This window comes from Eretmochelys imbricata, chromosome 3 (assembly GCF_965152235.1).
Source record: "Eretmochelys imbricata isolate rEreImb1 chromosome 3, rEreImb1.hap1, whole genome shotgun sequence".
Classification (NCBI taxonomy): Eukaryota; Metazoa; Chordata; order Testudines; family Cheloniidae; genus Eretmochelys; species Eretmochelys imbricata.
The window spans coordinates 159657356-159683774 of record NC_135574.1 but is presented as its reverse complement, the minus strand read 5'-3'; the positions used below and the strand labels follow the sequence as shown (position 1 = coordinate 159683774).

General features: G+C 42.3%; 2 protein-coding genes across 3 annotated transcripts in view; one reads left to right on the top strand and one right to left on the bottom strand.

Moving 5' to 3' along the window:
* BROX (BRO1 domain and CAAX motif containing) overlaps positions 1-26419 on the top strand; it is a 493186-nt gene that overhangs the window by 343318 nt on the left and 123449 nt on the right. The gene's annotated exons all lie outside the window — the stretch shown is intronic.
* The window catches only part of SUSD4 (sushi domain containing 4), a 118176-nt gene that overhangs the window by 14672 nt on the left and 77085 nt on the right, over positions 1-26419 (bottom strand). The window contains exons 3-4 of one of the 2 annotated variants that reach the window (XM_077811928.1): positions 19361-19534; positions 13725-13913 (exon numbers count right to left, since the gene is read on the bottom strand). In XM_077811928.1, the coding sequence (XP_077668054.1) occupies positions 13725-13913; positions 19361-19534 (363 nt within the window). The remainder of the gene's footprint in view (positions 1-13724; positions 13914-19360; positions 19535-26419) is intronic. The other variant, XM_077811927.1, reaches the window with a different exon arrangement.

Genomic DNA, 26419 nt, shown 5'->3' with positions numbered 1-26419 from the left:
CTTGGGCTGGAATGCGGAATAGTGTCGGGGGGTCTGGGTTCCCCTATGAGCCACTGAGGAAGTGACACAGTCTGACCAGCAGATCAGAAGTCTGCCTGAGACCATTTGTCCAGAGAGATACACAGGAAGGGGCACTCTATAGTGACCTACCCCCAGGACAAAGCCACAAAAAGAGAGCACCCCAAATCCAGAGAGAGAGAGAGAGAGAGAGAGAGAGAGACACACACACACACTCACTCTACAGATGGGCAACTGAAGGAGGGGGCGTCAGACTGGTCAAGAGCTAATCCCCCGATGAGCCACAAGAAGGCACCGCAGCAGTGAGTAGTAAATTCCATCACAGAAGGCTGAACATGCAAGAATAATATGCAATTGGATAGCACCTTTCATCCTAAGATCTCTCTAGCGTCTACAAACACCAGCCAATTAAGCCTTACAACATTGTGTGTATATTTTACAGTTGAATAAAAGAAACACAGAAGAGTTAAGCAACTGGTTGAGGGTTACACAGCAAATCAGTGGTAGAATCCTGGTCTCTTGACACCCAGCTATTTGCTCTAGGCACTAGACCAAAATGTCTTAATTCTGTGTAATCTCCACAAACATCTGTTTGAGTACAAATTGTAAGATTCAGAGAAAAACTAGCTACATTAATACAGCACAGCAAGTTGAGAGTTCACATGGTGAGCAGCATTTTTCACCTTGCAGGAATTGCGAAATGAGTTGAATAATTAAGTTTTTAATGAAAACCTGCTTTTCTGGTTTGCCTCCAACAAATTTCTTGTTGAAAATTGGTATCAATGTGACACCAATGGCATGAGACTAAGTGAAAGATTACAAAACCGGTTCCCATTGTGTTTTTATAATAGTTTCACACTGAAATAACTTTCAGTCCTCCTTTAACAATCACTCCCCTTCCCTGTGACTGGAGGTACAAATAATGGGTTCAGTTCTGCAAGTCCCCACTCAGGCAAAACTCTCACTGAACTTTCAGACTGGCCTCTATGGTCGTCTGTCATAACCATACAGCTAAGGGTAGCCTAGAATTCCTCTTTACTTGTAAGGAGTTAAGAAGCTCAAATAACCTGGTTGGCGCCTGACCAAAAGGACCAATGGGGAAAGAAGATACTTTCAAATCTGGGGAGGGGGAGACTTTGTTTGTGCTTTTTGTTGGGTGTTCTCTCTCCTGGGACTGAGAGAGGCCAGGCCGAAATCCATCTCCTCCAACCAATCCTGAACCAGTCTCTAATATTACAAAAATAGTAAGTAAAGCAAGACAAGGGGTGTTAGATTATATTTTGTTTTAGCTTGGGAGTTTTCCCTTTGCTAGAACGAGGTTTGTTCCTGTTTTTTGTAACTTTGAACTAAGCCTAGAGGGAGTTCTTCTGTGTTTGTGAATCTTTTGTCACCCTGTAAAGTTATCTTCCATCTTGATTTTACAGAGGTGATTCTTTTACCTTTACTTTAAATAAAATTCTTCTTTTAAGAACCTGATTGATTTTCAGTGTCCTAAGACCGGGGGGGAGGGGGAGGGGGTGGAGATAAATCTGTGCTCACTTTGTAACCAATTAGTTAGGATATTATTCTCAAGCCTCCCCAGGAAAGGGAGTGTAAGGGCTTGGGGGGATATTTTGGGGGAGATAGGGCTCCAAGTGGCCCTCCCTGAATGTTTGTTTAAATCACTTGGTGGTGGCAGCATACCGCCCAAGGACAAAAAGGATTTGTGCCTTGGGGAATTTTTAACCTAAACTGGTAGAAATAAACTCAGGGGGTCATTCATGCAGGTCCCCATATGTGTACCATAGAATTCAGAGTGGGGAGGGAACCCTGACCTGGTGGCAGTGCGGTGGGATCATTTTGAACCAAAAGCACAGATCTTAGGATTTTAAAAGGACAAAAAAAATTTTTTTTCCTTTTGGCTGCTTGGAAGCAGGGAGGTTTCAAGCTGAGAGCACCTGGAGGTGTTCTTTTTCTCTGCCTGAGGGCAGGGTAGTTAACCTCCTGCAAGAAAATTCACATGCTAAAACAAAAGATAATCTAATACGCCTTGTCTGGCTTTACTTACTATTTTTGTAATATTAGAGACTGGTTCAGCATTGGTTGGAGGAGATGAATTTTGGCCTGGCCTCTCTCAGTCCTAGGAGAGAGAACACCCAACAAAAAGCACAAACAAAGCCTCCCCCTCCCCAGATTTGAAAGTATCTTCTTTCCCCATTGGTCCTTTTGGTCAGTTGCCAACCAGGTTATTTGAGCTTCTTAACTCCTTTAGAAGTAAGGAGGAATTCTAGGCTACCCTTAGCTGTATGGTTATGACACAATCATTAGTAATACAACCATTTACAGAAGAGCAACCAGAGAAATGCTGATCTTAATTAAACTCTGTAGTTTCAAATACATTTCACAGTTTATACATGGCAAGGCACACTCCTTCTGATATTTTGCACAGAGGTGATAACCTAAACAAGTGCAGCTTTCATTTAAACAAATTTTTGTCATGATCTTGCTGAGGTGCTAGAGAGTTGATGACACAACACTTTGCAAGATGGGGCCCATTTATTTATTTATTTAAGAGAAATGAGCTGAATCATGTTTGAATACATTTATGCTGTGCTAGGAGCGCACGGCTGTTTGGAGCACTGGGGTTGCAATTACAGTAAGTACTGTGTTAGTTGGTCACAACATTACTTACCTTCTGTGGGTTTTTTTCCCCTTCTGTAAACATGTACCCCAATGAACTCAGTACCTCTCCGAACGATGATGCATTGTCTCTTTAAAACCTCCAGGGCTAGACATTCAATACCTGGTCTTGCTATTCAGGCTCAAAATGTGTTGGTGCAAATAATTTGTGGGTTTGAGTTTAATTGGATATTCATAATTATTTGCATGTGTAATTGATGTCATTTAGGCATCTGACTACCTGAATTGCAGCTACAATCAGCTACCGTACTTAGGTGTCCAAACAACATCAACTGCATCCACAATCATGGGCAGGAGTCTAGACTGGATCCCTGTTCCAAATCAGGCCTTTAATTTGCTACTGATGTCAAAAAGGATATTCCAGGAAGCCCATCTTTCTGGGCCAGTGCTTTCTGCCATGCATGATGGATGCGGAGCTGAAATAATTTATGAATGCTGAATATTGACCTGTGCAGACTGTTTGTGGTTTTAAATCCTTTTTCCTCTAAATGCGTTATTCCTACCTAGTGAAATAAACAGTGCTTTAGTTTTAAGAAAGCTACAGGTCACTATATACATTAGTGGTCAGAGAGTTCCTAAGGGAAGGACCACAGGTGCTGAAACCAGCCAGATCTGCTGAGTAAGCATGACTCAGGCACAGGGTACTATAGTCCAGGATCTGGTCAAAGAGTAGAGGACTTCATGATTCTGCCTCAGGAGAGGTAAATGCACAAGGCCTGAGGAATGCACTCAGAGACACCAGGAAGGAAAGAGAGGTGCAGCTCAGAGCCTTGCAACCTGACGGAATCTGACTACAAGTGTTGGGTCTGAAAACAACCTGAACCTCTTGGACTTGGGTCAGGTAGGCTCTGATCACCTCCGCCTGCCTGTGGGGTTTGGGTAGCAGAGGTTAAGTGCCTTGCTTCTGCTGGCTGCCACTGCCTTCCTACACTGTGGAGCACAGTGTTGACGCAGTGCCAGTCACTCCACAACATATGCAATGCAGCAAGGCAGGAGTGGGGCACACAGCCACTGCTGTGCCAATTCCACAGGCAGGAGGGGGTCAGAGACAGACTGCGGGCATGGGAAGTCCCCACGAGGCTGAGCCTCTAGGATGAGGTGGTGGCTCTGACACAAAATTGGGGAAGATGTCAGGTTTGGGTCAGTTCTGAAAACGACCTGGGTACTCTTGGGTCTGCTGTGCTTGGCTTGGGCTTTAGAATTAGACCAGAGCAGACTAATGCAGTAATCTCTATGAGACATCACCATACAAGGCCAGGGTAATATCAGAGTTCTAGTGACATAATTCTAATTCCAGCCCTTTGTTTGCTTACAGTCTCCTCTATTAACTAGTTGAGTTTGAACCTTTGACTCCTGCCTGAAAAGCGAACAAACCAATTTAGCATGTAATATATATTTTAGATTCTATAGGCATAGTGAGAGGGCCAGATCTTCAGCTAGTGCTAATCACCATAACTTCAATGACTTGCAGTCAAAGGGGTTGCACCGATTTCCACTAGCTGAGGAGCAGGCCCAGTGATCGCAGTAAGTGGACTGTAAATCAATAAATATGTCCTTGATGCACAAAGTAATATTTCTCTCTCCGATGACATAGCGTAGTGCTCTTGTTCTGTTAGAGGTGCACTGTCAGATAACATTTAAAAGTTCAATATAAGACCGCCCTGAGGGAGAAACTTGATCTGCTTTCCCCTGTCTAATCCTTCACACATTTGCAACACCATGGATAAAATGTATCATCCATCTGTGGACAAATGTGAACTATGAGGGCAGGAAATTATGGTTTCATGAAAATTCTGATGTCTAGCTGATTTGGGAAAGGCTAAGGAGTTTCTGCGAAGAATGCAGGTGACACAGCAGGTGTAAAATGGTGATTTGTTTCAACTTGATCCATAGGAATGTCATAGTAAAAGACCAAAAAAGGAACAAATGGATATAAACTGGCCACCAGGAAATTTAGACTAGAAATTAGACAAAGGTTTCTAACCAGAGGAGTGAAGTTTTGGAATAGCCTTCCAAGGGAAGCAGTGGGGGCAAAAGATCTATCTGGCTTTAAGATTAAACTCGATAAATTTATGGAGGAGATGGTATGATGAGATAACATGGTTTTGGTAATTAAATGTTCATGGTAAATAGGCCCAATGGCCTGTGATGGAATATTAGATGGGGTGGGATCTGAGTTACCCAGGAAAGAATTTTCTGTAGTATCTGGCTGATGAATCTTGCCAACATGCTCAGGGTTTAGCTGATCGCCATATTTGGGGTCGGGAAGGAATTTTCCTCCAGGGCAGATTGGAAGAGGCTCTGGAGGTTTTTCGCCTTCCTCTGTAGCATGGGGCACGGGTCACTTGCTGGAGGATTCTTTGCTCCTTGAAGTCTTTAAACTATGATTTGAGGACTTCAATAGCACAGATATAGGTGTGAGGTTTTTTGTAGGAGTGGTGGGTGAAATTCTGTGGCCTGCATTGTGCTGGAGATCAGACTAAATGATCATAATGGTCCCTTCTGACCTAAATATCTATGGATCTATGAATAAGTTGTTCTTTTGCCTTTCTTGCAATGCTACGAACAATGCAGGGTGCATCAACTTCAAGACAATGAAGATGAAAAAACATTTCTTCAATGCAAAGAACATGCAGTCATTTGAAATGTAATAACATTGTTTCACAGATTAATCATTTTCCCCAAATTAGGATTGTAGATTCAGTTAATTTAAAAATAAGAAGCACCATTTCCTTTACATTTTTCAACTAACCAGGCCATCTTCCTAGATAAATGAAGTAGGGATCAGGTCGCCATTGGTGTGAATGGAAGCCTTGCTGGGTGGTTGGGAATCAGGTTGAGGTCACAAGACAGGGTCGTGTGTCTAATGTGGGAGAAGAGATTACCCAGACCTTTAATAATTCTGGACAATACCAGGTAAGCAAAAATGGAGAATCCCTTTACTGGGGGATGAAAGGTTGATATGGCAGCCAGGTGTACCTTGGCTGAACTGATGGACAACCTAGATGTCTTCAGATCCAATGGGTAATCTAGGATGAGGGAAAGGGGAACCAATTCCAGCTAGAGATGCAATGGACAAATGGATTGCACCATTGGACAATTTTTAAAAAATATTTCTGCAGGGAAGAAGTGCAGGTTGATGTTTTTCTGCTGTTTAATAACTCCTGCTGCACATCCATAGAGCAGGAAACCTCTGTTCCTGAGAGCCATCCAGGAGTCACACCCTGAGGTGTAGAACCACCAAGCTGGGGCGAAGCATGCAACCCACATCCTGAGACAGGAGAAGAGGAATGGTTGGGAGCTTGATTAACGGTTGGATATTTTGTTGAAGCAGGTAAGGGTAATAAGCTTGTCTCGGCCAGGTAGGTACTCTGAGAATAACTCTGGCTTTGTCCTGCCTGATCTTGTTCAATACCCCTAGAATTGCAGGTGCATCCTTCCTCCAAGGTAGAAAAAGGCTGTCCCGCAAGGAGTGGTGAACCTTGACCAGAAGAGGGGACACTTCCTGTTCTCGGAGGTGGTGAAAATATCGATCTCTGGCATATGCTGTGGAGAACCTGAGTGTCCAGCTCCAAGTCATAGTCGAGGTAGATCACTGAAATCTGGATATGGTGGGCTATGCACCAGTTCCAGAGCTTTATAGCTTTGGTGCACAAGGAAGGGGATTTTGTTCCTCTTTGCTTGTTGATGTAAAACATGCAGGACACTTTGTCCATCATGACCCTGAATGCTTTGTCATTAGGAAATGGAGGCAAGAGTTCCTGACCACCCTGACTTCCAACAGGTTGATGTGGAGACTGGTTTCATGGACTGTCCATCTGCCCTGATTCCTGAGGGTATTGCGATGGGCACCCAATCTTAACAATGAGATTGCTGGAGTCATTGATGGGCTTGGGTGACAGAAAGGAACACCTGCACAGATATGGAGTTCTGTGCATGCAAAGGGACCATCACTGCCCTGTCCAAGGTGTCCCTGTTTGGAGCATAGGCAGTTCTGAGCCAACCCTGGAAGCAGCAGAACCATAGCCTTGTGTAATTGGTCACAAAAGGTAAAAGCTGCCACATGGCTCAAGACAGCTTTTTATTGTGGTCCGAGAGCTTCCCTGAATTGTCGCTACCAGTCCTGACAAGGTCACAAATCTGTCTAAAGGGAGATATGCTCTGGCTGTCACTGAGTCCAAGAATACCCCTATAAACTGCATCCCTTTGTACTGGTACTATTGTGGATTTCTTTATGTTCAGCTGGAGGCCCAACTCTTGGAACAGAGCGAGGGCCTTCTGGGTAGACAATAACATTGCTTCGAAGGAACAGCCCTTGAGTAGCCGTTCATCAAGGTACGGGAAGACCAGGATCTCTTCCTGCCAAAAGTAAACTGCCATTACTGCTAGAGCCTTTGAAAACACACCTGGGGCTGAGGATAGGCCGAAGGGGAGCACATGGTACTGGAAATGATCTTTGCCTGTAGTGAATCATCGGTACTTCCTGTGTGATAGATGTATCAGAAGTAGACTTCTTGTAGGTCGTGGGCTGAAAACGAATCCCCTTTCTCTAGTAAAGGAATTATAGTTGCCAGAGTTACCACCCTGAACCTCTGAGGCATCACAAACTTATTCAGTTGTCTTAGATCTAAGATTGGCCTCCAACTTCCATCCTTCTTGGGTGCTAGGAAGTATTTTGAGTAGAAACTCCTGCCCTTGTAAGGGAAAGGGACCAGTTCTATTGCTCCTAGTTGGAGGAGAGACTCCATCTCTTGCCTTAGTGGAAGCTTGTGAGAGGGGTCCCTAAAGAAGGCTGGGGAAGGGGAGTGGAAGGTAGGGAGTGACATAAACTGGATGGTATAGCCTGATGTCATGACCTCCAAGACCTATTGGTCCATGGTGATTTGCTCCCAAGCCTGGACGAAATGGATACGACAGTCTCCAAAGCGAGGGAGGCAGGCTGAAGGGCACAACTGTAAATCCAGAAAAGTGAGAGAATTCAAACTCTTGACCAACCTATCAAAACTGCAGTTTAGATGACACCTGGGTGGTCATGTGGGTGGTTGGGGGAAACCTGTCTCTCTTTCTGGAGGGTTCTGCAGATCTACGGTACCCCAAGAACTGAACAGGGCATGAGCTACTAAAACACTTCTTGCTCGTAGCTGTGTAAATGCCCAAGGTACATAGGATAACCCTGAAGTCCTTCAATGTGTGCAGGGCATCATTCTTGTTCTCTGAGAAAAGCCTATGACCATCAAAGGGGAGGCCCTCTACAGCGTTCTGAACCTCCCTCAGAAACCACAAAAGTTAAAGCCATGACACCCTGCACATAACTACCACCGTAGAGATGGATCTGGCAGCAGCATCTAGGGATGTCTGGAGAGCCATTCAGGCTAGTAGCTGACCCTCCTCAACTACAGACTGGAATTGCTCCCTGCAGTCATATGGCAGCTATTCAATAAAGGCTGTGAGCTTGTTGTAATTAGTAAGGTTGTATTTGGTGACCGCTTGATAGTTTGCGATCCGGAGCTGCAGGGTTGCAGATGAGTAAGACTTTCCTCCAAAGACATTCAGCCACTTTTGTTCCTTGTCATATCTCAAAAAGTACTGCCTACCCCGTTCATTCATTGCATCCACCACTAGGGAGTTAGGTGGGGGACGGGAAAATAAAAAGTGATAATCCTTAAGGGGTACGTAGTACTTATCTGTCCTTTTGCACACTGGTGAGGCAGCAGAGAAGGAAGTGAGGGCAGTTCCCCTGCGCACCCCTATATAGCCTCAGTGTCTGCCATAAAGAGGCATAAGACGATTTCTAGCTAGCAATGTCCGTTTGGCCTGCGTAATCTTCAATCAAGGGCTTGAGAGACACATGTGCACCTGAAGTGGGACCACAAAGGGCCACTACTTGAAGAAGAATTATAAGCAACTGAAAATAGAATCTTATAATGGCACGTGTTGAGCAACCTTAACTATGGCATTACCACCCTGCTCTGCCTATAACAAGTTTCCAGATCAGATGAACAGTGTGTGTGTAAAATACAAAACAGTTCCTAAACAGAGAGAGAAAGAGAGAGAGAGAGAGAGAGAGAGAGAGAGTGTGTGTGTGTAAAATATAAAACAGTTCCTAAACAGCTGCTGCATCCCTCCATGGAGGTGGCTGCATGTCAACACTGGATAAAGGAATTACCATACAATACATATGAAAAGGAACAATTAGGTTAATTATAAGAAAAATCTCCCTCCGACAGCCAGAGCTGTGAAACTGTGTCCCAAAGGATGTGGTGGAAGCTCCATTGGAAACATTTAAAACTAGACTGGATTAAGCATTGGAAAAGTGTATTATAGGGAATAATCCTGCACTAGCAGTATGAAGATAGATTAGATGAACTAATAGTTTCTTTCCATTTCCAGTTACTTTGATTCTATATGTAAAGTATCTAAAATGCTTTGAGATTCCCACAGCTATAGCACTAAGTAAATTTTATAGTGTAATATTAATTAAAAATGTTCATGCTACAGTTATAGCAGCAGAAAGGAAAGAAAAAGTCAAATATTTCCCTGTGTAACTCCACTGACTTCACTGGAGTTACACCAGCAATGTATTCGGCCTAAATAGTTTAGAAAGAGGCAAAATTCATAAGATTCACAGATATCATTTGTGTGATTACTCTGATGCCAGGCTCCATATGATCTGAAATTTGATGTTCAGATGGAGAATCAAATATAATGCAACCACAGAAACTGCCCAGGCAAGAAAAACTGTTTGTGCGTATGCAGCAGAAAGAGCAATTTTTGGTGCCCTCCTGGAACACTTCTACATCAATATTTTCCAAAATTAGAAACAATCATTGTTATGAAGTCTGGTACCACTCTGGAGAAAGGTTTACTAAAGAGCCCATAGCTTTTCTTTTTTTAAATTCAATCTGCATATTGTTGGAGCCTAGAGAAGAATGTATGTCAAAAACAGGAAGCTACAGGCAAAACTGCTTCCAGCAAAATATGATATAAAGATTTGGTAAAAGTTCCTAACAACTATTTGCTTTTAATCAATCTCTCATTAAAAGACCAGAACAGGTAATGTTATGAGAATACATTTAGTATTGATCATGGAAATAAATAAAGAGACTAATTTGCTATTTGAATATCCCCTCTATGAAAAATGCTGGTGGGTAATACTGCAATATGAATACAGTTGTGATATATGGTAGGCATCTGTAAAGCGGAGCTGACATTGCTAAGTTCAACTGCAAGGTGCAGAAGAAGGAGCAACAAAAGAATAGCACAAGCATGTAAGGAGAAAATCAGAAAGGCACAAAATGAGTTACGCCCAGCAAGGGACATCAAAGGGAATAAGAGATTTTAAAAATACATTAGGACCAAGAGAAAGACAAAGGAAAGCACAAGCCCTCTACTTAACGGGGAAGGAGAGCTAATAACTGATGACATCAAGAAGGCTGATGTGTTTAATGCCTATTTTGCTTGAGTCTTCATTAAAAACGGTAATAGTGACCAGATACTCAACTCAGCTAATATTAACAACATGGGGGAAGGAACACAAGCCAATATAAGGAAAGCACAGGTTAAAGGATATTTAAATGAGTTGTATCATTCAAGTCAGCAAGGCCTGATGAAATTCATCATATGGTACTTTAGGAACCATCATAGGGTATTTAAGGTACTGAAGCAATCTTGGAACCACTAGCAATTATCTTTGAGAACTCATGGAGGACAGAAGAGGTTCCAGAGGATTGAAAAAGGGTAAATATAATATCTATCTTTGAAAAGGGGTACAAAGAGGACCCCAGTAAGTATAGACCAATCAGATTAACTTCGATATCTGGAAAGATACTGGAACAAATTATTAAACAATCAATTTGTAAGCACCTGGAGGATAACAGGATTATAAGGAAGAGCCAGCATGGATTTGTCAAAAATAAATCATGACAAAAATCAACCTAATTTCCTTCATCAGGGTTACTGGCCTAGTAGAGGAGGGGGAGAACAATAGATGTGAGGTATCTTATTTTAGTAAGGCTTTTGACACAGTCCCACATGACATTCTTGTAAGTGAATTAGGGAAGTGTGGTCTAGATTAAATTACTATAAAGTGGGTGCTCAAACTGTTGAAAGACTGTACTCGAAGTAGTTATCAATAGTTTGCTGTCAAACTGGGAGGGATCTCTAGTGGAGTCCTGCATGTGTCTGTCCTGGGTCTGGTACAATTCAATATTTTCATTAAATGACTTGGATAATGGAGTGGAGAATATGCTTATAAAATGTGCAAATGAAACCAAGCTGGGGGTGGGGTGGGGTTGCAAGCACTTTGGATGACAGGATTAGAATTCAAAAGGACCTTGACAAAATTGGAGAATTGGTCTGAAATCAATAACATGAAAGTCAATAAAGACAAGTGCAAAGTATTTCACTCTGGAAGGAAAGATCAAATGCACAGCTACAAAATGGGGGATAACTGGCTAAGTGGCAGTACTGCTGGAAAGGATCTGGCGGTTATAATGGATCACAAACTGAATGAGAGTCAACAATGTGATGCAGTTGCAAAAAAAGCTCATCATCATTCTGTGGTGTATTAACAGGAATGTTGTATGTAATACATGGGAGGTAACTGTCCCACTCCATGTGGCACTGGTGAGGCCTCTCTGCTGGAGTATCGTGTCCAATTCTGGGCACCACGCTTAAGGAAAGATGTGGACCAATTGGAGAGAGTCCAGAAGAGAGCAACAAAAGAGAGATACAAATCATAGAAAACTTGACCTGTGAGGAAAAGTTAAAAAAACTGGGCATGTTTAGTATTGAGAAAAGACTACTGAAAGGGGACTGGCTAAGAGTCTTCAACATTTCAACATATTATTATGGGCTGTACTAAAGAGGACTATGAGCAATTGTTCTCTATATCCACTAAAAATAGGATAAGAAGTAATGGTCTTAATCTGCAGTGAGGGAGATTTAGATTAGCTATTAGGAAAAGATTTGTAACCATAAGGATAGTTAAGCTCTGGAATGGGCTTTCAACAGAGGATGTGGAATCCCCATCATGGGAGGTTTTTAAGAACAGGTTGGACAAACACCTGTCAGGGATGGTCTAGGTTTACTCAGTCCTGCCTCAGAGCAAGGGACTGGACTTGTGATGACTGAGGTTCCCTCCAGCCCTATACTTCTATTATTCTATAATACTGGATAAAAAGGGTGGGAGTGCTGTTCACTGGTTGGAGAATTAGATGGAAGCAGGACCCCTGAAGTCTGACTCTTCTTGAATAAGTCACTTAGGCCAACATTTTCAAAAGTAAAAAGAAAAGGAGTACTTGTGGCACCTTAGAGACTAAACACATTTATTAGAGCATAAGCTTTCGTGAGCTACAGCTGAAGTGAGCTGTAGCTCACGAAAGCTTATGCTCTAATAAATGTGTTTAGTCTCTAAGGTGCCACAAGTACTCCTTTTCTTTTTGCAGATACAGACTAACACAGCTGCTACTCTGAAACCTGTCATTTTCAAATGTGAATACCTAAGTTGATTTACAGGTGCTGGATGGAACTTTACAAGTTCTGTGTGTTCCAGTTACACCGGTCCCACATGACACCTGAGAAATGAAGTTTTCAGCTATAAAAGACTCTGTCCTACCCATATGGAAAAAGAAAGGACCTAAAATCTCAAGATAACCCATTCTCGTACTATCTGAAACATTTGTGGTTTGTCCATCACCTGTATATATAGGGTTTCTACAAGTAATCACCGGGGAAAAAATTGGTCTTAATGTTACAACAGAACAACAAGCCCTGTGCCAAAAGCGATCATAAGGAAGGATGAGCTTGTGATTAAGGGACTGGATCAGGACTCAGGAGGTTTAGGTTCAATTCCCCACTCTGCCACAAACGTCCGGTGTGACCTTGGGCAAGGGACTTAATCGCTGTCTCAGTTCCCCATCTGTGAACTGGGGAGAATACTTCTTTGCCTCTCCTACCCTTTCTTTGACGTGTCTATTTAGACTACAAAATCTTCAGGGCAGGGATTCTCTCTTACTCTCTGTATATTTTTAAGAAGCCTACCACAATGGAGCTCTAGGTGCTAATATAATACAAATGATACATGCCCCCATTAAAGTTAATGGGAGTTTTGCCATGTACGTCGACGAGAGCTGGAACAGGTAGTTCAGACTGTCATCTGTGTTAAGTGAGCACAGGGAAATGACACATACAAAATTTTCAGGTTTCATACATTTGTGTTTGTGGGTTTTAATGCTCCTAACACATTAAAGACTTACTTCTGGCTAATCCTGCTTCATTTTGTAATTTCTTTTATGATATCCGACAGGCAGTCTCTTTCTAATAATTTTATCTGTAACATGTATTTCATGTACTACAAAAAATAAAAAGAAAGATGATTTATGCAGGGCTGTTTTGTGGTTAAATTTCTAGGATGTTAGATCAGAAAGTCAGTTCCTGAAGGTGGAACCCTTACATTGCAAAGACCTTTTAGAATTTTGAAAACTGGACTGTTAATTAAAAATAAGAAACACTCCAGTACTTTTGGGTACAACATCCAGTAATTTTTAATGCAGAATCATGCAGTATTAGATTTTGCATACACCTGGCATGCAGGCTGAAATGAAACTTGATACTTAATAGTATTTACAAATGCTTTTAGTTCAGAATGGTATGGTGCTGAAATCTTCAGCTACTCAGGTTGTCCTTATGTGAATATAGATTCTTAACTTTCTCAGCATTTCATTAGAAAGACAGCAGATTACATAGTTTTTTAGATTTTAAGTATAAACAGTCTTTGTTGTTACAAACTTCAGCTAGTATGATTACGATACTGACAGAGCAAACATTATGTAAGTAACTTTAACAGTTAAGCTATGCGATGTTCCAGATTACACAGTATACGTACAACAAAACAGGAGCTTGAATGGATGCACTTTGTACGTCCTCAGGAGGCAGTGGACAAAATGGAGCTAAAAATTGTAGCCCTAAGTTCAATTAAAATATATCATGTTAATTGTCCAAAATTAAAAACAAATAAGCTGTTTTACCTTCCACATCAAGGCACCTAGGTGAGCTATGTGACCAGATAAGGTTATACATGCACTCAAGGAACTTTGTCCCCTTTAGTTTATATCCAGGAAAGCACTGATAATATACCACTGTTCCTACTGGGAAGGAGGACTCGAACTCAGATATGTTAATGTAACTATGAGGAAGAACCAATGGCCTCAGGCAACCTGCAAATTAAGAAGAGGAAGGTATCTTTTATTATGAGGCGCTTGTCTTAGTCATTGTAACACATCTTGATTATGGTTCCCAAGTTGAGAAGCACAATATTTCCCATCCTCCCCACAGTGAATGGCATTCCTGCTTAATCTTTCTCTTAGATGCTCAAGTGTCATTACCTCATTTCAAGTTCTTTTATTGCTTAGCCCACACATTCTGCCAAGATAATATATATCATCTGCAAACCCAAAATAGCATTAATGACAATTGCAATGTTTCGTTTTGCACACCCACACATTCACCAGTTTAGCAGTTGTCACTTATTACAAGGTGGAATTCTTAATAAATAAAGACGGTCACCTATACAAAACCCTGGGTTTTATTCCTCTCCTCAAACAGGCAGTCACAGAGGTTATGTTTAATACTGAAATTGATGCTGTTACAAGATATACACAGCAGCAAGAGAGGCCAAGATTTCAAAAATGAGTAGTGATTTTGGGAGCCCAATTTGAGATCGTTTAGAGGAGCCTGATTTTCAGAAAGTGCTCAGTGCGCTCACCTTCCGGAAATCAGGCCCTTCAAGGGGTTTCAGATTGGGCACCCAAAAATGGAGGCACCCATTTTTGAGAACAGTGGCCACAGCTGATCGAGAAAGGGACAAACTTACCTTCAGTAGAGTTACACCAGAGATGAGTTTGGCCCAGAGTGATTAACTCCAGGCAGACTTTGTAATTTTGGCACCCTAGAGGGGGAATTGACAGCAGTTGGCTTCACAAATGAGATGACATTTGGAATAAAAGGAAATTCACTACATAATCACTCACGACTTTCTAATATTTGATTCACATGTATGCAAACAATGTTCTGAGTGGATATTGAGACTTGAGATTTCAAGTTGTGTACTGAAATAAACTAGAATTATTTTGCTCACTGCCTTAAAAATGACCCTCTTGGTAATGACTAATGGTGCTGATTTTTAGCTTGCAATGATTTTGAGGAATGATGATTAGCAATCTGGGAATGAAAAAAGCTTTATGAAAATTTATGAGACTAACATAAGATGTTTGTTGTGGCAACAACCATCATTAATAGGCCTCTTGTCACTATCAGGAATTCCAGAAGGAAGGTCACATGGATTCCCATAATTTCAAGCCTTGTTATACAAACTGTTAAAAATTAGAGAGTCTTACTTTATCAAAATAAAAGCTACAGGCCAGATCTTCCAATTTGAGTACATCCTGCAAAGTGCTGTGTACTTTCAACTCCCTTTTCTTGAGATGTCCAGCCGCCACTTTAAAGAAACAGCTTCTAACTAGTCCAAAGACAGGAGAATAATTCAGGGCTCCGGCCATTGGGGGAGGGGGAGAGGGGACGGAAACTTGTTGCATCACGTTCAGCACAACGGCTTTTAATAGTAGTTTTACTAGTTCATGAATCCCCTTCGCTCAAATAAAGCCACAATGGCCCTATTTATTGGCTATTGCCTTCTCTTCTGTACCAAATATAAAACACATGTACTTCTGCAGACAAAGAGTACAGACTATATAAATGGGGCAAGTTTACCTTCAATGGAATTATACCAGAGTGAATTTGGCCTCTTGGACAGATTTCTAAAGGTATTTATGTCCCTAAAGAAGATAGGCATCTAGTGAGATTTTCAATAGGTGCTTTAAAAATCCCGCTAAGTGCCTATATGCATCAGACACCTAAATAAATACCTTTGACAATCTGGTCCTAGGTGACTAAGTTCAGATAAGGTTTTGTTTGGATTTCCAGATAAAGATGACAGAGCTCTGATGCACAGGCCCCAACGGACGACTGCATATATGCAAATTTAAAAAGTACATTATGAAATGTAGTATTAAAGCCTGGTTATAATTCCTTGTGTGATTGTACATGACGTGCAGAAAATCCTATTACATACGAGCACCCAGTTCACAGCGCTACAGTAAATCTAACCTGCCCTTTCCTCAGACATTTAAACTGGGTTCACAGAAAGATGGTCTCCCATTTCTGGAGGTAAGAGAGTTTGGAGGGAGGACCCCTCCAATATGTAAGTTTCACAGAGCACAGTATATAAAAAAGTATGAAAAAAAAAAATCAATCTTCTGATACAGTTACATGAAGGTCTATCCAGAAACAAGGGCCTTCCCATTTTCACCAGGAGCTCGGAAACTTTAATTCCACAAAAAGAAAAGGAGTACTTGTGGCACCTTAGAGACTAACCAATTTATTTGAGCATAAGCTTTCATGAGCTACAGCTCACTTCATCGGATGCATAAAGTACTTTCCACTTCATGCATCCGATGAAGTGAGCTGTAGCTCATGAAAGCTTATGCTCAAATAAATCCGTTAGTCTCTAAGGTGCCACAAGTCCTCTTTTTCTTTTTGCGAAAACAGACTAACACGGCTGCTACTCTGAAACCTTTAATTCCACAAGAATTCAGTTTAAAAAACAAGAAAGAGGGTGGCATCTTCCAGTGGTTCACAATTCTTAGTGATCCAGAAAACTTTTTTCCCCTTTAATACATAACTAAAATCCTGTCGTTCAGCAACTAGGAGTATGTAATTCCAAAATCAACCCCAAAATATAGTCTGTGTTATTAATCATCAGACAAATGCACTCTTGAAGGGTATGTTTACATTGGAGCTGAAGGTGTCATTGCAGTTTGAGTAGACATACCAACACTAGCACCCTAAAAAGAGAAGTGTAGCCACAGCAGCGCATGTGGTGGGAGGTGCTGGCTGCCCTGAGGACACATCTTGGAGGTGACTGTACTCAGGCGGCTAGCCTATCTTACCACTTCTACCATCACAGCGATGCGTCTATTTTTAGCGTGCTCAATCCATCAGAGCTAGTGCAGGTATGTCTACTTGAACTGACAGTTACACCTCCAGCTCCAGGGTAGGTATCCTTAAAGTCAGATGTGATCAGATTTATGGGCCACACTTATGCGTTGCACTTAAGGATTGTTGTCATATAGGCCCTGATCTTCAAAGGTATTTAGGCACCTAACTGAAATCTAAGGGAGTTAGGCACCGAAATACCTTTGAGGATCTGGGCCTTAGTTACCAGGCTCGCCTTCTCTCACCCAAAAATACAATTAGAAGATCATATACATTTCCCCCTATTTTTAAACAAATTAAGTTTATCTACTCTAACAATTTTTCACTGTTTTTTCCTTTGCTAAAATAGCTAACTTGGCAAACAAATAAAGGTGTAGAGGGGGTTGGTATTAGAAAACAATGCCATTCACGTCTAGTTAACTTAGATCCATCCCAGGTCCGTTACTGTCAGTACTGTCTAAAGCCTCAAATCATTGAACTCGTTTCTCATTTACACCAAGACCTCTTTACACGGCTCTGAAAACTTGAAAGGGGCCTTAGCATAATGAGAATCAGGTCCACAGTAATTGGTGGGCTATGTAAAATGAGTTGGTGGTCTATGTCCTAGTGGACAAGTGCCCACCTCATATTTAGCACTTGTGATTGCAATCCTAACAGACCAGCTGGACCCGGAACAGCTGCTAACTCCACAACAAGACTTGAGAACCACTGGAGGGCAATGTAAGGAAACCTGCACTGTAATTGCCTGAACTGTACCTGTTTCGTAGATACCAGATTTCACACTAATGCTGTTGATCTCGTACCACTTACTTGCACTAAATTTACTTTTAAAATGTGGTTAATGTTGAATTAAGCAGGAGGAGAACTGAGGTTTGTGTTTAGGAGGCAATATCAATCCACTGCAGCTGAGGTGTGTGTAGCAGCAGTTGTCTGCTGTTCCATGGCTTTGATATCACACTGGAGGAAAGCAATGGATACTACTGCTCATCTGAATAATAGCCCAGAAAAATTCCACCTGTAAACTGTGTGAGGACGTCCCCTAAGTGCAAAAGTGTTTGAGTCCGTCATTGTTTGTTTAAAAATGGCAGGGGCACTTAAAACCACTACACACAAATGCCCTTTGCACCGGCATGCAATGGCGCAAAGTGCATTCACCATTTTGACTGGAAAAGATGATTTTCTGAAGGGCTCTGCTTTTTCTGCTACCATCTACAGATACAATTTATTTAATCTCCAAGATATGTGCAAAGCAATACTGGGCTATGACAGTTGCCTAACTTCAACATGCCGGTGCCACATGGCAGCTATAAGACCTTTCTTTGTGAAATATGTAGAGACTCTGCAGCAGGTTAAATTAAAAAAAAAATAAAGCCAAAATTAATCACTCAAGGGTTGTTTTTTCTTCTATTTGGCCACAGCATATTTAGGAACTGTTTTAAGTGAAATTTGATTATTTTTCTGCTCTCCCTGAATTTTAAAAGATTTACAGAATAATAGGAACTATCAAACTGACATAAAATACATTTGCACCATGCTGACAAGTCATAATGTTCAATGCTTTCTGCAATCCCCAACACCATTAAAAATACAATAGTTTATCACTGCATTCCCAGATGTGTTCCAAATTTATGCAAATAACCTGAAAGGGGCTGGGCATCTGTGATTCACACTGGATTTCAACTCAAAGGGGGCTCAGCACTCTCACATCCAAGCCCCAAATAACAGCATACTTCCTAAATTGTATTATACACAGAAGACCTGTCTAGATAAGGAAAAGAGGTCAAGGTTAGCCAATCCTAATCTTTCCCTTTGTGCCGATGCAGGTTAACACCTTTTGTCTTGACTAAAATGGTCAAGACTAACCCCAGGGGAGCCTAGGATCAATCTCAACTAGCTAAATTGAGGTTAAAGGTGCTAATCTGTGCCCATGCAAGAGAAAAGGGTTGTGGTTAGATCAGGGTATTTAACACATGCCCACTAATGGCAGTCTAGCCTCAATCACTCTTCTCAAGTCTAGACAAACTCAAGCTGTTTCCTTCTCATACGCTGTCACTAGCCCTAATGGCTCTGCTGGCCAAATTAGGCCCCGTGCAACTGCACAGTGTTCAGTCAGTATCCATGCGTGTAACTGATTTAAAACTTGGTACACCATTCAGCTGATAATGAACAAGATGGAATAGATTAACTTGCTCTCTCCTAGTTGCATGAGCTCTGCAGGGCTAACAAAGTGAAAAGCAGTAAAAAACCTAATTCTTTCACTAAATGAAGTAGTGCACAGATTTAGGTGGTCCAAAGGGCCTTGTGCTGACCTAATGGGTGAATTTCAACCTGTTTCATTAAAAGAGAAGACATGCTCACCTCAGATTTTAAACTAGCAAAAAAAAAAAAAAAACACATTTAACATAATATTTTAAAATAAAGCTATGCTGAAATGTGGAATTTTACTTCCAAAAGTGAATAATGGGGCCGAGCAAATCCAAAAGCCTTTGCAGAAATACTGTACAGCTGGATCTATCATCTTATTGCTATTCTCTTTAGCTGCAGAAAAAAGTGTTGGTAAATGATTACAAGGTGTAAGAGCTATACAGTAAGATATTCTGGTGCACTATACCTTGACAAATGGGCAGATTATCCCACATTCCATCATCTTGACATATTGAAACCATGTTGTCTAAGTCAGGGTAACGGATCTGGAATCCTTCATGACAACTGATTATTAACTTATCTCCAGTCCTGTATGTCTTGTTATGAACCTCTGCATCTTCAACATGTGGAACGAGGCAATCTGTGACATAATAAAAAATTGTGTATTATTAATTTAGTTACAAAAAAACTGTGGCCAGCTGCTCAGTAGCCAAGCTCTTAAGCAAAGTTAACCCATAATATATCTGTTCTGGTTAAACAGTTTGCAGTCTGCACAGCACAAAATGCAATTCAGTTAATATACATTTTCCTAGTCACTCATCAGTACCATAATCCATTGTATGACAGTAGAGTCCGGTGTGTTATAATGAGAGTATGTATTTCCAATTGTTGTATACAAGCAGATGGAGAGCACAGCTAGATTGCTTTTAATATTCCCCTTACATCTCAGCACAAGTTAAACTGCAGGTACAGTAAGCTCTGGTCTATACTAGGAGTTGAGGTCGAATTTAGCAGCGTTAAATCGATTTAACCCTGCACCCGTCCACATGACGAAGCCCTTTTTTTCGACTTAAAGGGCTTTTAAAACTGATTTCCTTACTCCACCCCCGACAAGGGGATTAGCGCTGAAATCGGCCTTGCCGGGTCGAATTTGGGGTACTGTGGGGACAATTAGACGGTATTGGCCTCCGGGAGCTATCCCAGAGTGCTCCATTGTGACCACTCTGGACAGCACTCTCAACTCAGATGCACTGGCCAGGTAGACAGGAAAAGGCCAGCGAACTTTTGAATTTCATTTCCTCTTTGGCCAGCGTGGCAAGCTGCAGGTGAGTGCAGAGCTCATCAGCAGAGGTGACCATGATGGAGTCCCAGAATTGCAAAAGAGCTCCAGCATGGACTGAACGGGAGGTATGGGATCTGATCGCTGTATGGGGAGAGGAATCCGTGCTATCAGAACTCCGTTCCAGTTTTCAAAATGCCAAAACATTTGTCAAAATCTCCCAGGGCATAAAGAACAGAGGCTATAACAGGGACCCGAAGCAGTGCCGCGTGAAACTTAAAGAGCTGAGGCAAGCCAACCAGAAAACCAGAGAGGCAAACGGCCGCTTCAGGTCAGAGCGTAAAACATGCCGCTTCTATGATGAGCTGCATGCCATTTTAGGGGGTTCAGCCACCACTACCCCAACCGTGTTGTTTCACTCCTTCAATGGAGATGGAGGCAACCCGGAAGCAGGTTTTGGGGACAAAGAAGATGATGATGATGATGAGGAGGAGGTTGTAGATAGCTCACAGCAAGCAAGTGGAGAAACCAGTTTTCCTGACAGCCAGGAACTGTTTCTCACCCTGGACCTGGAGCCAGTACCCCCACGAACCCACCCAAGGCTGCCTCCTGGACCCGGCAGGTGGAGAAGGGACCTCTGGTGAGTGTACCTTTTAAAATAGTATACATGGTTTAAAAGCAAGCGTGTTTAATGATTAATTTGCCCTGGCATTCGCGGCTCTCCTGGATGTACTCCCAAAGCCTTTGCACAAGGTTTCTGGGGAGGGCAGCCTTATTCTGTCCACCATGGTAGGACATTTTACCACTCCAGGCCAGTAGCACGTACTTGGGAATCATTGCAGAACATGTTTGCTGGCATTCAAACAACATCCGTTCTTTATCTCCGAGTTATCCTCAGGAGAGTGATATCATTCATGGTCACCTGGTTGAAATAGGGTGCTTTTCTTACGGGGACATTCAGAGGTGGCCATTCCTGCTGGGCTGTTTGCCTGTTGCTGAACAGAAATGTTCCCCGCTGTTAGCCACGGGGAGGGGGGAAGGGGAGGGGTTAGCCACGCGGTGGGGGGGAGGTAAAATGTGGCCTTGTAACGAAAGCACATCTGCTATGTATGTAATGTTAACAGCAAGGTTTACCATGAAAGAGTGTACCCATTGTTCTATAAAATGAGTCTTTTTAAATACCACTGTCCCTTTTTTTCCCTCCACCATCTGCATGTGTTTCAAGGATCACAGGATCTTCTCCTTCCCAGAGGCTAGTGAAGATTAGAAGGTGAAAAAAACGCACTCGCGATGAAATGTTCTCTGAGCTCATGCAGTCCTCCCACACTGACAGAGCACAGACGAATGCTCAGACAATGTCAGAGTGCAGGAAAGCACAAAATGACTGGGAGGAGAGGTGGCAGGCTAAAGAAAGTAAGTGGCGGGCTGAAGCTGAAAGATGGTGGCAGTGTGATGAGAGGAAGCAGGATTCAATGCTGAGGCTGCTGGAGGATCAAACTAATCATAGAACCATAGAATATCAGGGTTGGAAGGGACCTCAGGAGGTCCTCTAGTCCAACCCCCTGCTCAAAGCAGGACCAATCCCCAACTAAATCATCCCAGCCAGGGCTTTGTCAAGCCTGACCTTAAAAAGTTCTAAGGAAGGAGATTCCACCACCTCCCTAGGTAACGCATTCCAGTGTTTCATCACCCTCCTATTGAAAAAGTTTTTCCTAATATCCAACCTAAACCTCCCCCACTGCAACTTGAGGCAATTACTCCTTGTTCTGTCATCAGCTACCACTGAGAACAGTCTAGATCCATCCTCTTTGGAAACCCCTTTCAGGTAGTTGAAAGCAGCTATCAAATCCCCCCTCATTCTTCTCTTCCGCAGACTAAACAATCCCAGTTCCCTCAGCTCTTCTCATATGTCATGTGTTCCAGTCCCCTACTCATTTTTGTTGCCCTCCGCTGGACTCTTTACAAGAAGGAAGTGGAAAAATGGGAGTGTGGGGCCCAAAACTGGACACAGTACTCCAGATGAGGCTTCACCAATGTCAAATAGAGGGGAACGATCACGTCCCTCGATCTGCTGGCAATGCCCCTACCTATAGATCCCAAAATGCAATTGGCCTTCTTGGCAACAAGGGCACACTGTTGACTCATACCCAGCTTCTCGTCCACTGTAACCCCTAGGTCCTTTTCTGCAGAACTGCTGCCAAGCAGCAACAAAGGGGGTAGCTTTACATCAAGGAGAAAGAAAAACAACTATCACACAGAATAGCCCCCTCAAGGATTGAACTCAAAACCCTGGGTTTAGCAGGCCAATGCTCAACCCTCGGAGCTATCCCTTCCCCTGGTATTTCAGGCAGGACTGAATCTCCATTAAACTTTTCAAGGTGCCCCGACAGACCACAACGAAACGATTGTTGGCCGATGATTTCATGGAGGGAGGGAGGGGGGAGCAAATGAATACGAAACAAATCTGGTATATTTCTTGTTTTGATCCACTCCATCTATCTTTTACATCTTTGGCTGGCAGCAGACGGTACAGTAGGACTACTAGCCATCCTCATCTCCTGCCTGCCCGGCAGAAGATGGTACAATAGAACTGCCGGCAGGACTAAAGAGAATGACCTGGTCGAGTCACTCTTAATTTAGTTCCTGCGCCCATGTCTGCCCAGGTGCTCCTGACCGACCTTACCGAGGCGGCCAGGAGCACTTCAGACACGATGACGATGGTCATCAGGCCTATTGCACCATCTGCTGCCACAAGGCAATGGGTTGCTGCTGCAGTGTAGCAATGCAGTACCGCGTCTGCCAGCACCCAGGACACATAGGGTGACAGTGAGCTGAGCGGGCTCCATGCTTGCCGTGGTATGGCATCTGCACAGGTAACTCAGGCAAAAAGGCGCGAAACAATTGTCTGCCATTGCTTTCACAGACTGAGGGAGGGCCTGACGACATGTACCCAGAACCACCCGTGACAATGTTTTAGCCCCATCAGGCATTGGGATCTCAACCCAGAATTCCAATGGGCGGCAGAGACTGCAGGAACTGTGGGATAGCTACCTACAGTGCAACACTCCGGAAGTCGACGCTTGCCTCAGTACTGTGGAAGCACTCCGCCGAGTTAATGCACTTAGAGCATTTTGTGTGGGGACACACACAATCGACTATATAAAAACGATTTCTAAAAAACTGACTTCTATAAATTCGACCTAATTTCGTAGTGTAGACATACCCTAAGTCCTCCGCTACAGTATTAATGACTACATTTCTGTGGTCAGTGGAACATCTGCCCATTGCCTATGAATCTGTATAGCAGCAGGGCAGGAGATTTAATTTAACCCCACACTATCATCCCACTCTGCTTGCCTTTCATGTCTACTTGCTATGAATCTAGCTGTAGGATGGGGTCTGTATATGGATATACTTGTCCTTACACATGGTCAGTGTTCAGCCAATAGCAAGTCCCACATTACTAGCATTCAGTTTGCTCATTTTAGTGATTTACATTACAATCACTCACAGACAGTAAAACAGAAAAAACACATAGCTGAAGAGATCATATCATGTTATCCATTTGCAGACATCTGTCCACAGGCTGGCCATAAAGAGGCCACGAAGTTGTAATTCACATGCATACTTAACCTTCCCAGGCTGCATACTGTGTATATAATGCAGAGATGCTGAATAAGGTAAATCAATTGCAAATACAGACTAACACGGCTGTTACTCTGAAACCTGTCAATTGAGGATGATGTCCAGGGCTTAAATTCGGTCGGAGCTGTCTGGATCAGAGTTCCAATAAATATTTTCAACCCTCTGGAGTTTTTATAGCAAGGGCGGGGGGGCCTCCCAGAAATACTCTATGAGAATTTAAGCCCTGATAATGTCTATTTGTAAAAACGTGTAAACTGCATGTGAGGCATTAGTTCAAAGGATAACAAAAATTCCTTCTTTCCAGAGAGGATGGAGCTAATTCTCTGCTGCATGCATTACACCCGTTTTACATCAGTGTGCCTCTGCTGAAGTCAATGGAGTCACAGCAATGTAAAACGGTGTAAAGGAGCTGTCATAACCATACAACTAAGGGTAGCATAAAATCCCTCCTTTACCTGTAAGGGGTTAAGAAGCTCAAATAACCTGGTTGGCACCTGACCAAAAGGACCAATAAGGGAAGACGATCCTTTCAAATCTGTGGAGGGAGGTTTTATTTGTGTGGCCTTTTGCTGTTCTCTCTGGGACAGAGAGGGACCAGGGCAGGAGAAAACCATCTCCTAAAACCTTACCTGAAATAAGCATCCAAGATTACAAAAATTGTAAGTAATAGCACGAAATGCATTAGCTTATCTTTTGTTTTAGCTTGTGTATTTTCCCTATGCTAAGAGGGAGGTTTATTCCTGTTTTTGTAACTTTGAAGTTTTGCCTAGAGGGGAATCCTCTGTGTCTTTAAATCTTATTACCCTGTAAAATTACCTTCCATCCTGATTTTACAGAGGTGCTTCTTTTACTTTTTTCTTTATAATAAAGTTCTGTTTTTAAGAACCTAATTGGTTTTTCGTGTCATAAAAACCCAGGGTCTGGTCTGTGCTCACCTTTTTTACCTATTTGGTTGGTATATTATTTTTAAGCCTCCCTAGGAAAGGGGGTGAAGAGGCTTGGGGGGATATTTTGGAGAAACAGGAACTCCAAGTGGTCTTTTTCCGAAATCTTTGTCTAACTCACTTGGTGGTGGGAGCAATACCGTCCAAGGACAAGAAAGAATTTGTGCCTTGGGGAAGTTTTTAACCTAAGCTGGTAGAAATAAACTTAGGGGGTTTTTCATGCGGGTCCCTACATCTGTACCCCAAAGTTCAGAGTGGGGAGGGAACCCTGACAGGAGTAGAGACTCAGGCCCAGTGTGTGATCGTTGGCCAAGATTTTCAAAAGTTACTAGCGATTTTGGATGCTTCAGTTTTTTGGTGCCCCAACTGATATGCTTTAAAAGGGATTTGCTCAGTACTGTCTGAAACTTCCCTCTGAAAAATCAGGCCCTCCATATAGGTACCCAAAAACTGAGCTGACCCAAAATCAAATAGCCACTTTTGAAAATCCTGTGTTCGCTACATGAAATATGAGGAAGAATGGTGGAGAACTGATATGCAGGCACAGACACACAATGGTGCCAAAGCAGCAAAAGTGAAAAAATACACCAATAGATGAAACATAGGCTGGAAAGTGAGGGAGGACAAAGAGATACAGAAAAATTCTACTAATACTAAACAGTTAACAGCCAGGTAAATTAATGAGAGAACTGTATATATGACTCAGAAAGTTCATCCTCCTCATAAATATAAAATAAGATTAGAAAGAGGAATAAAGGAAATCTTGGAGAAATATGTCCATGTAATCATCTGTCTGAATGCCAGTAACCAGTTCGTGTCAGAGACACCAGTTAATCTCTAGACACCAGAAAACATAGGAGAATAAAGGGCTCAAAAAAAAAAAAAAATCTTTGTGCTGCTTTACAAACATCTCTCTCCCAAGAGACAATCACCAACCCTATTACACAAAGGGGCTGACTACCATGTTTTGAAAAACACTTGGAAACTGCAAATTTTAGGGAACCAAGAGAAATCTTCTGCCACTTTCACTGATCGTATATTTTAAAATTTACAATTTAGGAATCAATCTCTCATCCACAAAGAAGAAAAATGGCAACATCTTGCTTTCAAGCTGTTTGTTTACTAGGGGCACAATTTCTAAGCAAGGCCTAAACATTTAGAACTAGACTAGATAAAGCTCTAGCAGTGGCACGCAGATGAACCAGACGATCTTGTGTTCGATGATCCTTTCAGCCACCAGATCTCACTGACTTTAAATTGGAGTTTTGTGCCTTGCCCCAATTTAAAAACGCATCCCTCTGTGTTTTCAATTTATACCTGTCCTTTCTGGATTACATTTTACTTAGTAGACTTTATTATGTTATCTGGAAACAATTAGTAGTCAAAGATTTGACAATTTCCCAATACCTTTAACTATTTCATTACTGCTGAATTTGGCAGAACGCACCAGCTGTCCACTGGAGTGTTAATGGATGATGGCCGGTGTTGCAGGGGAACAGCAGCAAGAGGGATTATTAATGTACAGAGCACCCAGATCTCGGATGATGTGTACACTAACAAAAAGTTAAACCCACGCCATATTCAAAACCTAGACATTCCCTTAAAAAACTGGCCAAACCTTCCCCCACACCCCCTCCAAAAAAATAAAAGGGAGAGC